The 15,163-nt window shown below is 35.8% G+C and overlaps 1 protein-coding gene across 3 annotated transcripts in view; it reads left to right on the top strand.

The window, feature by feature from the left end:
- Nucleotides 1–15,163, top strand: part of POU2F1 (POU class 2 homeobox 1) — a 233,826-nt gene that overhangs the window by 100,181 nt on the left and 118,482 nt on the right. For 2 of the 3 annotated variants that reach the window (XM_072648743.1, XM_072648741.1), the window contains exon 2: nucleotides 6,491–6,556. In XM_072648743.1, coding sequence (XP_072504844.1) covers nucleotides 6,491–6,556 — 66 coding nt within the window. Of the gene's footprint in view, nucleotides 1–2,639; nucleotides 2,767–6,490; nucleotides 6,557–15,163 lie in introns of those variants that run through there. The other variant, XM_072648742.1, reaches the window with a different exon arrangement.

The raw sequence follows: 15,163 nt of genomic DNA, 5'->3' as shown, positions 1-15,163 counted from the left end.
AAAAGGCTTGTCTCCTTTCCCCAAGGAACCTTTTATTTCTTATGGAATCTTGATATTATTCAGGACATAGAAAAATAATTAATGTAGACAAAACACAACTTAAAAATTAGGATGCTTCAGTTTTGTTGCCACAACATTGATTTAGAATCTTGTACAAATTCCTCTGTCTTTTCCTCACTTTTACCTTTGTTTTGTGTCCCCAGCACTTAGTGTAGTGAGTAGGCACATAGTAGGCACTTAATGTTTATCAACCAACTTTTCTTTTGAGGGATATTGAACTTAAATATAAAATTAACCACTCAGTGTGTGTAAAAATCTCTAAAGTATTAGAAATATTGAAAAAAATCAATATTAAATGAAATTAATAATTTTATGGGAGAAACATCATAATAGTTTAATCATGGTAAGGCTCTTGCCATCCCCTCAAACATTCGTTATTTTCAACTTTCCACACTTCATTCTCATCCACAATTATTTACCATATTCAGAGTAGGACCAAAGCTCATTTTTCCTTCCCAAGCTTTTTTTACAACCCCGTTTCCACCACCCCCAGACCACTCGCAAGATATATAGGCAGGCTAATATGTACGCGGCCCCCCCCCCCCCCCAACTATTTAAATTCTACCCAAAATTGTCCTTGCATTATAAAAAACATCTCTTACGACCCCAGTTCTTGCTCTTTCTTCTTTGAATACAGAGATAACATTTATAATCCGTAACATACTATTTTATAGTTATATGCCATTTTTATTTGTTATTTCATGTTATTTTGTTTTCTTCTTAGCGAAACTGTAATGTTCTTGTGGACAGGAGATCCTATGTTTTACAATTTCCATGCCTATACTGGCTAACAGAATATACTTTTGGTGCTCGTTAAACATTTGTTGATTCATATTAAATAACTTTGAGTAAAGAATTGATATTTTATAGAAGAGCATAGACTTCCACTAGTTTAGGAATGCAACTGACCATTTCTTATTGCTAATTGGTAATGTGGCAGAAAGTTGCTTGTGAAAGTCACTCACATTAAGCTGAAATTCTTGGTTTCCATGGCATGTAGTAAATGATATTTTATTATTATGTGAGTACATTTCCATGGATTGTTTATCCTTACATTTAATTGAATCTCATGTACAATGGAAGTGACCTTGTAATCTATGCAAAACACTGTCAGCCTTAAAATGTTACATAAATGAAACCTTGTTATTTTTCTTTTGCCTTTCTTAAGAATTGCATCTTTTTGGAAGGAGTATGAACAATGAAAGACAATTTTGTTTTCAGGAAGATCTTTTTATTTTAGTTGCAATAAAAATTCTCCTTGGTGACAGAAAAAGTGAGGTATATGAGATAAATATTTTGATTATGTCTGAAACCAGTTTTCAGGAAGATCATTAGCTTTTTTTTTTTTCTCAGTTATAAGTAAAAATTTAAAGAATCTCTTTGGTGTCAATAACTCCTAAACAATTATGGTTTGGAGTTGTGGCTTTTAAATTCACTCAAAATTGGTGTGACCTAGTCAAGTGTTTTTGTATAAACACATGTCATTTGGATGAGAGTGATCAGAAAATGTTAGATAGTTCTTCAATCGGTATTTCCTGATTTTTGACTGTTTGTCAGAGTTTTAACTAGCATGCTGTTTTCTATTCTAGTTACATATCAGTGGGCATTGATTTTTTTTAAGATACTGAATAATAGCACTTGCTTATTAATCTCTTGCTGTTAACCTGGTAGTATGAAGAGATTAACAGATAACGAATTGCCAGGAGCTCAGACAATTTTTATGGGACTTGGTCTGCTTCCAGGTTCCTAATGTTGCCCTTATTCTAAGTGGGACCCTCTCCTGACAGTTCACGTTAACATTTAGGAAACTCCATAGAGATAGACTAGTACCATCCCACAGGCCAGTGGTTCTGCATCTACCTTGCTAATTGTTTCCTTGGGATTATTTGGACTGTGTAGAAAGCTTTTGGCAAATCCCTTTTATTATTGAAGTCATTGTTGCCAGCAGGAATAAGATTAAAGGTGCTTAAGTCTGTAGAGTTGTTTCTAATTTGTACGTGTCATTTCAGTGGCATTTTAACAGAATTCTGTCTTTTTTCCCTCCTTCTCCCCTTGGTACTGTGCTGAGGTAGGTCTGAAAAGCCAAGCCATTGGAAGAAATCTCATTTTGTTCTCCTAATTATTATGCTGGCACTCTGGAGATAATTTTTCCCTTCATGCACTGCCAATTAATATGCAAATGAGCTGATAAATATTTATGTGGTGATTTAAATTATGCAGGGAGTGCTTTCAGTGTACTCTGCAAATGAATTGTTCCTGGACTTCAAAGTGCTGGCTGCTGTGCTAACGAGAGGAAATTTGCATAAGGCCCTAATCATGCGCATACTGATTAAGCTTCATTATGGAAACTGCCAGCTGCAATCTTTGTTTCTATTTTATTACAAAAAGGGGAACTTTTCATGCTTCAGTTGCCTTGACAATGTCAGTCCTAGCTAGTAGGAGAGCCTAAAACTCCCCAGAGCAACTGAAGTTTCCTTATTCAGTTGAAGATTGCTATGGTGTAACTGTAGAAGTTGTATTTTGCTTCTCCCCATCCCCTTTCCACTCCTAACCCCCATCCCTTTCTCATTCTGTTTTAGAGCTGTAGTATAGATTTGTGAGACACCATTCCTTTCCCCAATCTCCTTGTTTTTTCTTCCTTCCCTTGGACTTTCTAACCTGTAGAGGATTTCTGAGCAATGCTGGACTGCAGTGACTATGTTCTAGGTGGGTACCCACTCACTTCTTTTTTATAAGCTTATTATGGAAATAGAGGGGGGGACGACTTATGCATAAATGCTTAATAGCATATGCAACTACTTGAGGTGGGGAGAGTTAAAGGGGAAAGCTTCTTCAAAGCTACTGCTCACACATATCTGTAGCTAATCTCTCCCTGCTACTCTCTTTTTTTTTTTTTGGTTCAGAGTACATTTTCAGCAAATACCTTACATTTGTGGATGAGATTTTTGCTTTGTGATGTTTTTTTTCAGACCTTTGAAGCCTTATTTTTAGGGTCTGCAAAATACAACTTATATCTCAGAAAGTCCTTTGGGGGTTTTGGTTTTGTACATTTGAACCCTCTTCAGTAGCCAATATTTTGAAGTGGATATCCAGGACACTTTGGTTTTCAGATATATGGTTATTTTCATATTAACAGAGAAAACTATTGCTGAGGTGCTGGAAACCTATTTTAAGAATAGTGTGAGTTAGCATCATAGACTCATAGGGCTTTATAGAGTCAGTCAGTCTAGAAGCATTTATTAGGGATCAGAAGCTGGAAGGAAACCTCAGAGATCCTGGTTGTGATCACACTTATGACAAATCCCTTAACATTTTTATTCCTGTTTCCTCATTATAATTATGTGTCCTCCTCAAAGTAATGTGAATATGGTCAGAGAAAAATAATTTTCATCCTTTTAGGAAAGAATCACTTCATAAACCTGACATGGTAATAAAATTGCATACTAAGACCCTCTAGTGTATCTGGCACTCAACCTGCCTAGAAGGCACCCTTTCCTCTGAGGAAAAAGAGAAATTTAAGAAGAAACATGTTCATATGAGACATTTATTTAAAAAAGCAACTTTTAGGATATGCCTAGGGCACAGTATACCGTCAGCCCAATTTCCTGTATCATTTTGAATTCTTTGATTATCTATTTTCAGCTTTACACAATGAGAAGTTATGCTTAGAACAATGTCTTAGGGGCCCTTATAAGATCCTTAACCATGAGAGAAGGTATTGTATTTACTCGGAAATAAAAAATAATATAATTTAGAGTAATTTTAAATAATAAAGGTTGAAACTAAAAGCCTTTTCTGCATGATTCTCATTAAGCCAGAAAAATAAATTAATCAGAATTTTCCAACACTTCTTTCCTACCTGCACACTCTCCCTCTTGGTTTCCAAATTCTAGTGAAATGATTTGATGTGATGATTGTGAAACTCTTGAAAACATAGTAGGATATTTTCAGAAGATCCCCAGTGGCTATCTATAACATAAATTGAAGATTAAAGCATTTGTTTAAGTTTACCTGGGAAGGTGTTTTACAGGTAATATTTAGATACTACTGCTTCCAGGCTTATTGGTTGCTGATATCATTCCACTCCTACTTGGGAAGTCTTTTTTTTTGATTAAACTCTTCTCAGGTCTTAGTGCCAGTTCATCATCTTTCCAGTTATTCTTCCTAACTTATTCCGTACATGACATTGAGTAGTAGCTGTCTATACTTCTTATTGCATTTATGTTTTTCTACGTTGTCTCATAAAATTTTAGTTAAGTCATATAGAAAGCTAGATTTTAGTCACAGACTCAAGCACCTGCTGCTTTCAGTCCTAGCACGTCATGTTTTCAGATAACATTTAGGGTCGTTTTCTGAATAGATTTTTGTCTTAATGTCTGAAAGTGACTTGAGGGATGGAAGGCCTCCAGCTGCCCTTTGAATTTTGAAGAGAAAGATGCTATGGACTTATTTGTATGTAAAAATAGTAACCAGTATCACATAAATCTCTGGGGGAAAAAAAATAAATGGAATTTATTTTTGAAAAATCTTTGCAGTTCTCATCCATCAAGTTTGGAGTTAAAACTTTCATGATAATAGGGATGAAGGTTATATGGCTCAGCAACTGGGAACAAATATTTCAGAGTCCTAGAGTTAGATCTGGAAAGGACCTTATAGAGCATTTAGTCTCAGTCCCTTATTTTACAGTTGAGGAAATTGATGTCCAGAGATGAAGGAACTGGTCTAAGATCAGACAAATACTAAGCCTCAGATCTGAGAATTCAAGCTGACCTTCCCTGACTGAAATCTCAGGATACTTTCCCTGTGCTTTGCTGCCATAGTTAAATTTTCATTACCTGTCATAGCCCCTCACAGGTACTAGGCACCCAATAAGTATTGATGGATTGCAAGTTTTGGCAGATTGGTTAAAAAGACTTAAAGTTTCTATTTTCACAAAACCAAAATCAACAGCATTGTCTATTGATAACTAACAACTAACTAGTTTTTCCCAGTAGGAAGAAAGCAACTTGTTTGAGAATGAATGTGCTGTATTTCCAGTACATATAGAGTAAAGATATTCTTTTGAAATATATTTGCTTCATGACACTTTCAAAGATAAAGAGTAGGAGAATATTCTCATACTGCATTGCAATAGTCCTATTCCCTCTTTTACTTCTTAAAAAAATCTTTTGGAACAGCATTAATTAAAAGAAACACACAAAGAAAAATACCCAAGTCAATGGGTTTATCAAGGCTACAGGTAACAACATTTTGTTATCCTTGCAAACCAAGACATAGCTATGTTCACCTGTCTTTCATTGTTGAAATGATCTCAGTCAACCAAGTGAAAACTCTTTCACCTAAAGATACTGGTATTTGTTTAATCTGAAAAGGAAAGGTTATCATTTGAAATGGTTCCTTTGCGTTGTATCTTTCTTTTGATTAGTGTGTATGATTATCCATTCTAATTCAGAAATAATATTTTGCTATACCAAAATTAGAATGCTGGCATTATTTTTCTCTATTAGGTTAAGTTAATGTCCTATCTCATTCATAGATTTACTGATGTACTTGTTGTTTGTTCTTCTTTCTCGAAGAGGACCATAACATCAGGAAGGTGATGCCATGACTTGCAAGTTAATTGAATTTAGGTTAGGGAGGACTGTGGAAGACATACTGATATACTTCTCTACTGGTGAATACTGTCTAAAATCATTTACTTGTGAAGTACTCAGTTTTCACCAGAAGTTTATTTCTTTTAATAAAGTGTCATCATTCTTAATAGAAAATTTATTTTTCTTAAATGTCATTCCTCTAGTTTTCCAGTAGACATTTGACTTGTGTTTATATATTAGATTTCTCTTGCCCCCTTTGGCCAACATGGTTTTAGTATTTCAATTTCTTACTTGTGAAACATTAAAATGTGAGGACTAGTACAGGAGTGATTTTTAAATTATTTATTATAAATTATTTTCCCATTAAATAAATGACCTATTTTTGTCCCTAACATTGCTGTTATTTAGTTGACTTCTCTATATAACACAACATATTTATTAAGTGCCATTTGTGTGTCAGACACTGGGCTAAGTGCTGGCGATACAAATAAGAAAAGGAAAGATAGCCGCTGTCCTCAAAGAGCTTTAAAAGAAAGAAGTTAAAAAAGAAGTTAGAAGAGAGGGATGGTGGAGAGACACTTTGTGTGGGGAGCATGTAGATGGTACTCTGGACTTGGAGTCAGGAAGACCTGAGTTCAAATTCAGCCTTAAACACTTAATAGCTGTGTGACCTTCAGTAAGTCACTTAACTTCTGTTTGCCTTAGTTTCCTCAAATGTAAAATAGGGATCATAACAGCACCCCAATGACAGGGTTTTGAAGATTAATAAGGTAATATATTTGTAATAAGAACTTAGCACAGTGCCTTTAACTGCATTCTTCTCTGTTTTAATGCAGACTCAAGAATGAATAATCCGTCTGAAACGAGTAAACCGTCAATGGAAAGTGGGGATGCCAATGCAGGTAAGAAAAAATGTCTTCAGATTTAGTTTTTGTATTATATCAGATTGAGGAAGGAATTTGTCGTGTAAGTATAGTAAGCCCTGATATGCCAAATGTTTTACATATAAAAAACTATTAGCAGCATTGAGTTATCTTAAATATTGTGAACAGAATTTGGAGTTGAATAGGGCAGAACTTAGAGCTATCAGAAATTGCAGACAGTTGCAGTTGGATGCAAGAAAATTCCTAACAGTTATTCAAAGTGAAATGGAATGCCCCGGGGAATTATGAATTCTTCATTGCTATTGATTTTCAGCAGAGACTAGATAACCATTTTTGGTCAGTATAGAAGAAATTCTTGTTCAGGTACAGGTTGAACTCAAAGAGATCTGAACTCCCTTCCAACTCTGAGATTCTGTGTTTCTGTCTAATGTTTGGGTTTGGGGGAGCTTTGTTGTCATTTTGGCAATATGCATAGAGTTACTACCCTCAACCAGTGTCATTTCATGTCATCATCAATGTACACTGACAACACTTAAAACCTTACTTTAACAGCATCCAGTTTATTTTTTATTAATAACTTTGTGTTAGAACAAAATACCCCTTAAAATGTGCCCAAGTCCTTCTACAAGATAATGCAGTGCAAGCATATCTTCTTTTCCAGACTATCCTGTACTCAGATTCCTGTTAAATCTTTCAATTTCTGTCATTTCTATTCTACCTCATCTCCTTATGTAAAACAAGCTTACAAGGTACCTGTGTGATCCCAACCCTTTTTAAAATCTCATGTTATTTTTGAATTTGAGACAAATCAGCTATTCTTCTGTTGATAAGCCTGCTAAGAGGATAAGGGAAGACCTAATCTTTCAAAAATTTTATCCTATCACAGACTTGGCCTACTAGAATCATAACCCATATTTTCACTTCACTTCTTTGGAACCATCTCTAAGTCTTCGACCCTCTCATTCAATCCCTAAATTGACCAAAAAAATGTTGTATGCTTGACTTGACCCCCAGGATAGCATGCACTTTGTCATTTTGCCACCTACTTCTTTGAGGGGGAAGGAAGAACTGTTTTGTACATACAACTTGAGTATACACATTTCAGAAATTAGTTCTAATTAATGAAAGTGATAGAAGGACATAGGAGGAGTACGTGTATAAAGAGGGAAAGATTTGTAGAGCTACAATTCATATAGAAATAAAATTTCCAAAATTTTCAGGGCATAGGGGGAAAGGTAGGAGTACTAAATGGGAAGGGAACTATTTTACTTAGGAAAAAAATAGTAAATTCAAAATATAATTTCTCTAGTGCTCTTCAATAAGTTATAAATAACTTACAAAAACTGGTAGCTTGTATTTCCTGTAAAACTGCTCATAAAATTATCATAAATAAGACATGTAGTACTTGCCATCAGAGAACTTCCAGTCAGGTAGGGAGATAAGACACATTCACAAATAATTCTAATGCAAGGCAAAACATGTTAGGTAACATAACTGAACCATAAACAAAGTGCTATGAGGAAGAGGGAATATTTAGGAAATAATTAGAAATAAAGCTTCAGGAGGTGACCTTGAGATCGTGGCAGGAAAGATCAGTAGAACTTGAGCAAACAGAATGGATAAGCGAAGAGCTCTCCAGGGAGAAGACCAAGAGCACACACAAGGAAAAACATGAAATGGTCAATCAACAAACAATCTTTTATTAAGACCTTACCAAGCACCTGCCTTTTATCAAACAGTAATTGCTGGGAACACAAAGAAAGGTAAAGAGTCTTTTCTCTCAAGGAGCTCACAGTCTAACGGGGCAAAGAACTTGCAAACAACTATGTATAAATGAGAGAGATACACGGTGAATTGGCTAAAGGGAATCCAGATAGTATTCTTTTAAAAGGTAGGATTTTAGCTGGGATTTGAAAGAAACCAGGAGGTGGCAATGAAGGACAGAATTCGAGGAATAAGGTGCAGCCAGGGAAAATGCATGGATATAGGAGATGAAAAGAAGACTGGAAGAGTAGGTAGGAGCCCAGTTATGAAGGTTTTTGAATGCCAAACAGAACATTTTATATTTGATCCTTGAGGTAATAAAAACCAGTGGAGTTTGTTGAGTAGAGATTTGGGGAAAGATAATACCATGGTCAGACCTGCACTTAGGAATGTCACTTGGACAGCTAAATGGAGAGAAACTTGGGGCAGGATCTTTTGCAATATATTCCAGGCATGAAGGAATGAGGAGGAGTAGGGGCAGTATTAGAGAAAGAAAAAGTATAAGAGAGATGTTAGGAAGATAAACTCAACAGACCTTGGCAACAAACTGGATGTGGGGGAGGGGAGATGATGAGATAAAATGAGGAACTGAGGGTGACAGCTGAGGCTTCGAGCCTGAGTTTGCAGTGTCGGAAGCTACATTAGAGTCAGGGAGGATAAGTCCTAAGGAAAAAGCCATTCTTAGGTGACTGAAGTCATTAGAAGTAGTTCTTTTATTATAATTTTGGTACTTTGGAGTCTACCTACCAAGACACACAGAGGAACTATATTACTACAGCTACAAAACTCTTAGTAAAAATTGACCTAAATAATTGAAGAAATAATACTTGGCTTATGGGTACGCAAAGCCAATGTAGTAAAAGTGACAACGTTGCCTAAATCAATTCACTTATTCAGTGCCATACAAATCAAAGTACCAAAGCACTACTCTGTAACGGAGAAATAGAAAAATAATGGCGAAATTCATCTGGAGGAGCAAAAGATTAAGAATCTCAAGAGAAATAATGCATTAGAGTTGTGGAGTTGGTAGCCAGATTATGATGCATTAACAAATAAGTCCGAAGAACCCGCAGTGTAATTTGTAAGTGAAGGAAATAGAATGGGAGAGGATAGCTTAAAAGGGCTAAAAGATTTGTTTTGTTATTCTTTTTTAAAGAGTACATAAAACCGTAGTGTATTGGCAAACAGAAATGAAGAAACAATAGAAAGATACTGTTCAAGAAATGAAAGTATTTTCTGGAAAGCAAGTTGAAATTACATTAAGAAAATATCTAAATTGTCCTTTTGGCCTTGAAATCCCACTTGAAATTTGAAAATTATTAAAACAAATACTCCTTGGAGGTATTTAATATAGTATGTAATTTATAAACCAAAATATTTTTAGTTCCTCTTTTTGTAGTAGCAAAGACATGGAAACAAAGTAGATGACTATTGTTTTGGAGCATGGCTAAATTGTGCCTGAAGATAATGTAATATTACTTGCCACAAGGAACAATGAATGTAAAAGCATAAAATTTACTAGGTAATTTGTTCAGCTGACTTTTAGAAACTTTTTTGTTTCTTAATCTGTCTCTTCCATCTATACAAGTGCATAACTTAAAATTTTTCATTTTCTGCTAATTTATGAGCAAGCAAAAATTTGAAAGCAGAAAAAAATCAATTCTACAGTAAAACAAAGGAAATCAGTGTGTTTCTGAACCTTGTGACCTTTATAAAAGAGTTTTCCATTTTTTAAGGAAACAGAAAAGAAGTGTAAAAAAATTATGAATTGATACAAAGTATGTAGAACTGAGGAAACAATATATACAGTGACTGCAGCAATTTATATCAGCTTCTGGTTACTGCAAATAATGACTCTAGTGAGGTGGTTATCCTGTTTGAGGTGATAATCTAAGTAAAATATGGTCATTAGTTCCAGTGCAGTGGAAATGTGAAGTGTGAATCCAAATTTCACAGGAATTCATTATTAATTATTCTCACTAATTGGGACTTGGCTGTGAATGGAAACTGAAGGTTATTTAACTGTGATTAAGGAGCTTGTCCCCAAAAGAGAGGGAAAAATGAACCTAAAAGATGCATCTTTCTCCCTTCTTTGCAGAGTCAGGGGCCTATGCATGTTGACCGTTGCAGGTTAATTCTTCTAAACTCAGTTTTTCTACCTCTTTCTTTTGTATTCTTTACTATTAAGGGTGGCTCTGGTTAAGGGGGAGGGGAGAAAAGCATATATTTAAAAATGAAGGTAATATGTAAAAGCAAGATCAATAAATTTTTTGAAGAAATTAAAGCATAAAAGATAAAATAGACAATATTGATCACGTACAGTTTAAAAAACTTTTGACCGAACAAAACCATTGCAGTAAAACTGAGAAGGGAAATGGCTGAAAAAAAACATACTGACAAACTCTGTGATAAAGGTCTGATTTCTAAGATATATAAGGAGCTGACCTCATCCTTCACACCAGAGAGGCTACAAAATTATAAGCACATAAATGTACTTGATATTGGAATCTTTGAATCGGTCTAGTTATTCTGGTAAACAATTTGGGGAATTATGCCCCAAAAGTCTCTAAATACGCATGCTGTTTGACCTAGTAATACCACTACCAGGTCTCTAACCAAAAGAGACCAGAGAAAGAGGAAAAGGACCCAGAAATATGTATAGCAGTCCTTTCAGTAGTGACAGAGAGCTGTAAACTAAGGGAGTGTCCATTAATTGGGTAATGACTGAACAAATTATGATATATTAATGTAATGGAATATTATTGTACCATAAGAAATGACAAAATGAGAAATGGTTTCAGGGAAGCCTAGGAAGTTTTGTGTGAACAAATACAGAGTAGATGACTAGGAGAACAATGGACCCAATAACCACAACAGTATAGAGCAGACAACTTTGAAAGGCTTAAGAACTCTGCATGGAAGTGCTTTGACCAACTATGATTCCAGAGGATCAGTAATGAAGTACACTGCTGTCTTCTAACAGAGCTGATTGATTCAAGATACAGAGTAAGACACAATTGTTGTACTTTTGTACATGGACAGCATGGGAATTTGCTTGACTGTGTATATTTGTTGCAAGGTTATATATTTTTTTTCTTTTTGCAGTTGAGGGTTGGCAGGATGCGGGAGAGGGATTGGGAAAAGTATAGCCAAAACAAAAAGAAAGATAAATAAAACAGGATCATTGAAGCATTTGTTTAAAAAGTCAGAGAAGAAAACAGAAAGAAAGCCATCATCACAGACCAACAGCTGTGGAATTTATCTGTTGTAGTCACTATATAATTAAAAAGAAAAGCCAGGTCTGTATAATAAAAGTTGTCGATTTCATGTACATTCCTTTTTTTCTGTTCTATTATATGTACAGAAATGCTCATTTTATTTGGTTTTAAATTCAGAATTTTTAAAAATTAAGGAAAAATATTAGATTGAAGGTTAATGGAACCAGGAGATCATTGATGGAGAGAAGTCCTAAAATGCAGAAGGTAGGAAAAAATCAAGAGTACAAATAAAAGGAAGACTTAGAAAGGAAGAACAACATTTCTTATTCAGAGAAGAGGATGAAAGAAAAGAGTATAAAGATCAGAGTCAATAGAAATGAAGGAGTAAGAACAGTGGAAAGTAAAGAGAAGAGGTTTGAAGAGTTTTGATCTTAGAAGTGGTAGAGTTTTGAGTGATATTTGGATGCAAGGTATGGCACTGTGGTTGGGTCACTGTAGTGAAGTTAGAATGGAGAGAAGGTTGAAGAACTGTGAGACCAGAGAGTTCAGCTTCTATGTTAATGACCTACTGAGTCATGGAGAGTGGAGACAAGAGATGAGAGAAAGAAGAAAATAGTGAATCCCTTTGACAGTCATTGATGAAGGTAGGAGAGCATCTTTGGGGAGGAGGTTGTTAGTGGTAAAGGTGGGAAGAACAGTGTAATCGGATGGCAGGGACTTTAGAAAAATATTGTGAGCCATGCCATTAGAAGTGGAATAGAACTTTCATGAACATAAGGTCCCAACCCCTTCATTTTACAGGTGCTAAAAGTAAGGTCCAGAAAAGTTAAATAATCTGCCCAAGTCCATACATCTTGCTAGTGGTGTAATTGGGACTGAATCCCTGGCCATGGATCTGTGCTAATGATTTGGAAGCAGCATTTGGGAGCCAGAAACATTCTGATCCATGAGAGGGGAAATGGGATAGTGAGAAAAAGTATTACCAGTCTATTTGTAAGGTTTTTCTGGCTCTAACACTGCATGAGAGTATTTTGAAAGAAGTGATATCATGAAAGGAAACCAAGTAGGCAAATGAAACACGTGAAAAATGTCCCCCCAAAATAGGGGAGGTTTCTTCACAGCTTCTCAAAGGCACAATGGAGGATGGGCTATGGTGGGAAACTTAGCCTGTAGCCTCCTTGAAGGCAAGGACTGCCTCACTTTGATATTTGAATCCCAGAGCCCTAGTGCTTGGTAACTGATTGATGAGAACAGTGAAGAGTTTGAGAAGAGAAGGTCTGTAGTGAAGAAGAAGGAGGGAAAATGTGGAAGAGGCAATATCTTTCCCCTTAAGGCAGTATGTATATATGGATAATAAGAATGATGGGAAAACAGGAGGTTACCCAATGAGACAGCAACACATTAGTAATAAGGAACGATGCACAGAGTAATGTTTTTTGAGATGTGTTTAGAAAAAGAAAGACATACGGTTCTAACTGAAATATAAGTTTGAAGATGTTGATGTCTGCAAACCTGATGGTCTGTCTGAAACTTCTGTAGAGGTAAAGGGAGGCCAGTGGATGTCTTTTCTCTTCAACCTTAGAAGTACAATCAAGCAATATATTAAGAAGCAGAAGAATGTTGTTTTCATCTAAGTCATCTTTCTACAAATCCTTTGGATCTAGGACCAAAGGCAGAAATGTTAATAGTTGTCCCAAGGCTACTGCTTTTGCCATATTTAGAAGACGGATAATGTCTTTAGTACTTGAAGTTTGGGAATTTGATCTAGGAAGACAGACTCTGATTCAACCAAACATAGCCCTCCTTGGGTCTGTTACTTTGTTTCTTACTCAGTTTGGATGCTTTCATTTTCCATAGCATGTTAAAAAAAAAAAAAGGAATCTCTATTTGGAAGTACATTAATATATTATGTCAAGAAATAAATTAAAATGCAGATTGAGTCAATGAAAGTATGCGATTTGTACAAGGTCACATAGTGACAGATGACATCCAAGACTTGAACCAAAAAGCATAGCTCTTAATAGCTTCTTTCCTTCAGAAGATGGAGGAAAAGTTCTATTTTGGATCTCACTCTCTCTGACAGCAAAGGACCATTTACTGGAGTGAAAATGATGGGAACTCTGGGGGAGAAGTGGCCATTCTTTTGTGTAGTGAGAGGATTCAGAGGAGATGATCAATCATAGTCTGAAATTCACCTTAGATTTTGGAAAAGCAGATTTCAAAGGGTTCAGAGACAAACTAGATAAGATTCCATAAACTAAAATTATCCAGAAGAGATAGAAGATGCTTAAGGATGAAATTCTGAAAACAAAAAGGGAAACAACTTTAGTAAGGAGGAAAAATGAGATTTGTCTGAAGATGCTGATATGGATGCTTAATCACCAACCAACTTATATTGAAAAGAGAAATAAATGTACAAAAGATGGAAGTAAGACCAAGTAACAGAGAATGTATATGATGATATGGCATACATACTATTATTAAAATTGTGTCAGGAACACTAACTCTGGGATAAGCTAAAGGTGTTAAGGAAACTACAGACAAAAGGGTGTGAGCAGTTGGTTGATTGGTTGTTCTGTTTTGTTTCTTATATGTTGGGAGAAAAAGAATATGAAACTGGACTTTGACTTGGTGTGAATGGGAAACTGATAACTGACAACACAGAGAAACATGAACTGCTCAGTTCGTATGTTGCTTCTTTTTACTCTGGCAAGGAAAATGAACCTTGTATGGACATGACAGAACAGCAATGATTTATAAAGTGTTGATAGCCACAGAAGATGGCTTCTCGTCATCAGTCAGTCAATACACATTTATTAATTCTGCTGTTAGCCAGGCTGTGCTGAGCACTGAGCATGTAGAGAAAGGCAGAGAGAGCATCTGTTCTCAAGAAACTCATATTCTAATGGTGTAGACAACATGCAAACAACAATGTACACAGTAGTTTTATATATATACATACATACATACATGTATATATATGTATGTAAATTGGAAGTAATCTACAGGGGGAAAGCAATAGAATTAAGAAAGATTGGGAAAGACTTCCTATGGAAGGTGAGATTTTAGATGGCACTTGAAATCAGAGAAGCCAGGAGGTGGAGATGAGGAACAAAAACATCTCATACATGGAGGACAGTGATGGAGTCTCTTGTTTAAGGAACAGCAAGAAAGATTACAGAGTTGCTGAGCCTGGGGACATAAAAGACTGAGAAGGGTAGAGTGAATTAATTACGTAGGAGTAAAAGGATTGCTCTGCAGCAGTGAGGGTCCTATTGAAGTTATGTGACATAAATGTGTAGTGGATCTAGTCAACTTGGGTTCATGATTTTTTGTCAGTGATGTGTATAGGAGCAGTTGGTGAGAGTGATCCTAGGCTGAAGCTTTTCAGGGTAAAATTGGCACTACAACAAGCAAGGTGGGTACTCAAGTAGGGAACTGTGTATGGTTGTGGTTGTTGTCCTTCGTCTTTGAAGAGGACCAAAATGACATCACCATTGTAAAGTGAAATTTCACTGTGTCCAGCTGTGGCTGATCAGACCAATATGAGCTCGAAATGCTGTACTGCAGGTTGGGCACACATAGTCCATGTGAATATTTGGAGTGGATATCCCAAATTTGTGCATCCTGCATTTTCTTTATA

This window comes from Notamacropus eugenii, chromosome 2, assembly GCF_028372415.1.
Source record: "Notamacropus eugenii isolate mMacEug1 chromosome 2, mMacEug1.pri_v2, whole genome shotgun sequence".
In the NCBI taxonomy this organism is placed as follows: domain Eukaryota; kingdom Metazoa; phylum Chordata; class Mammalia; order Diprotodontia; family Macropodidae; genus Notamacropus; species Notamacropus eugenii.
Note: the sequence above shows the minus strand (reverse complement) of the source record. Positions and strands in the feature narration are given on the sequence as shown.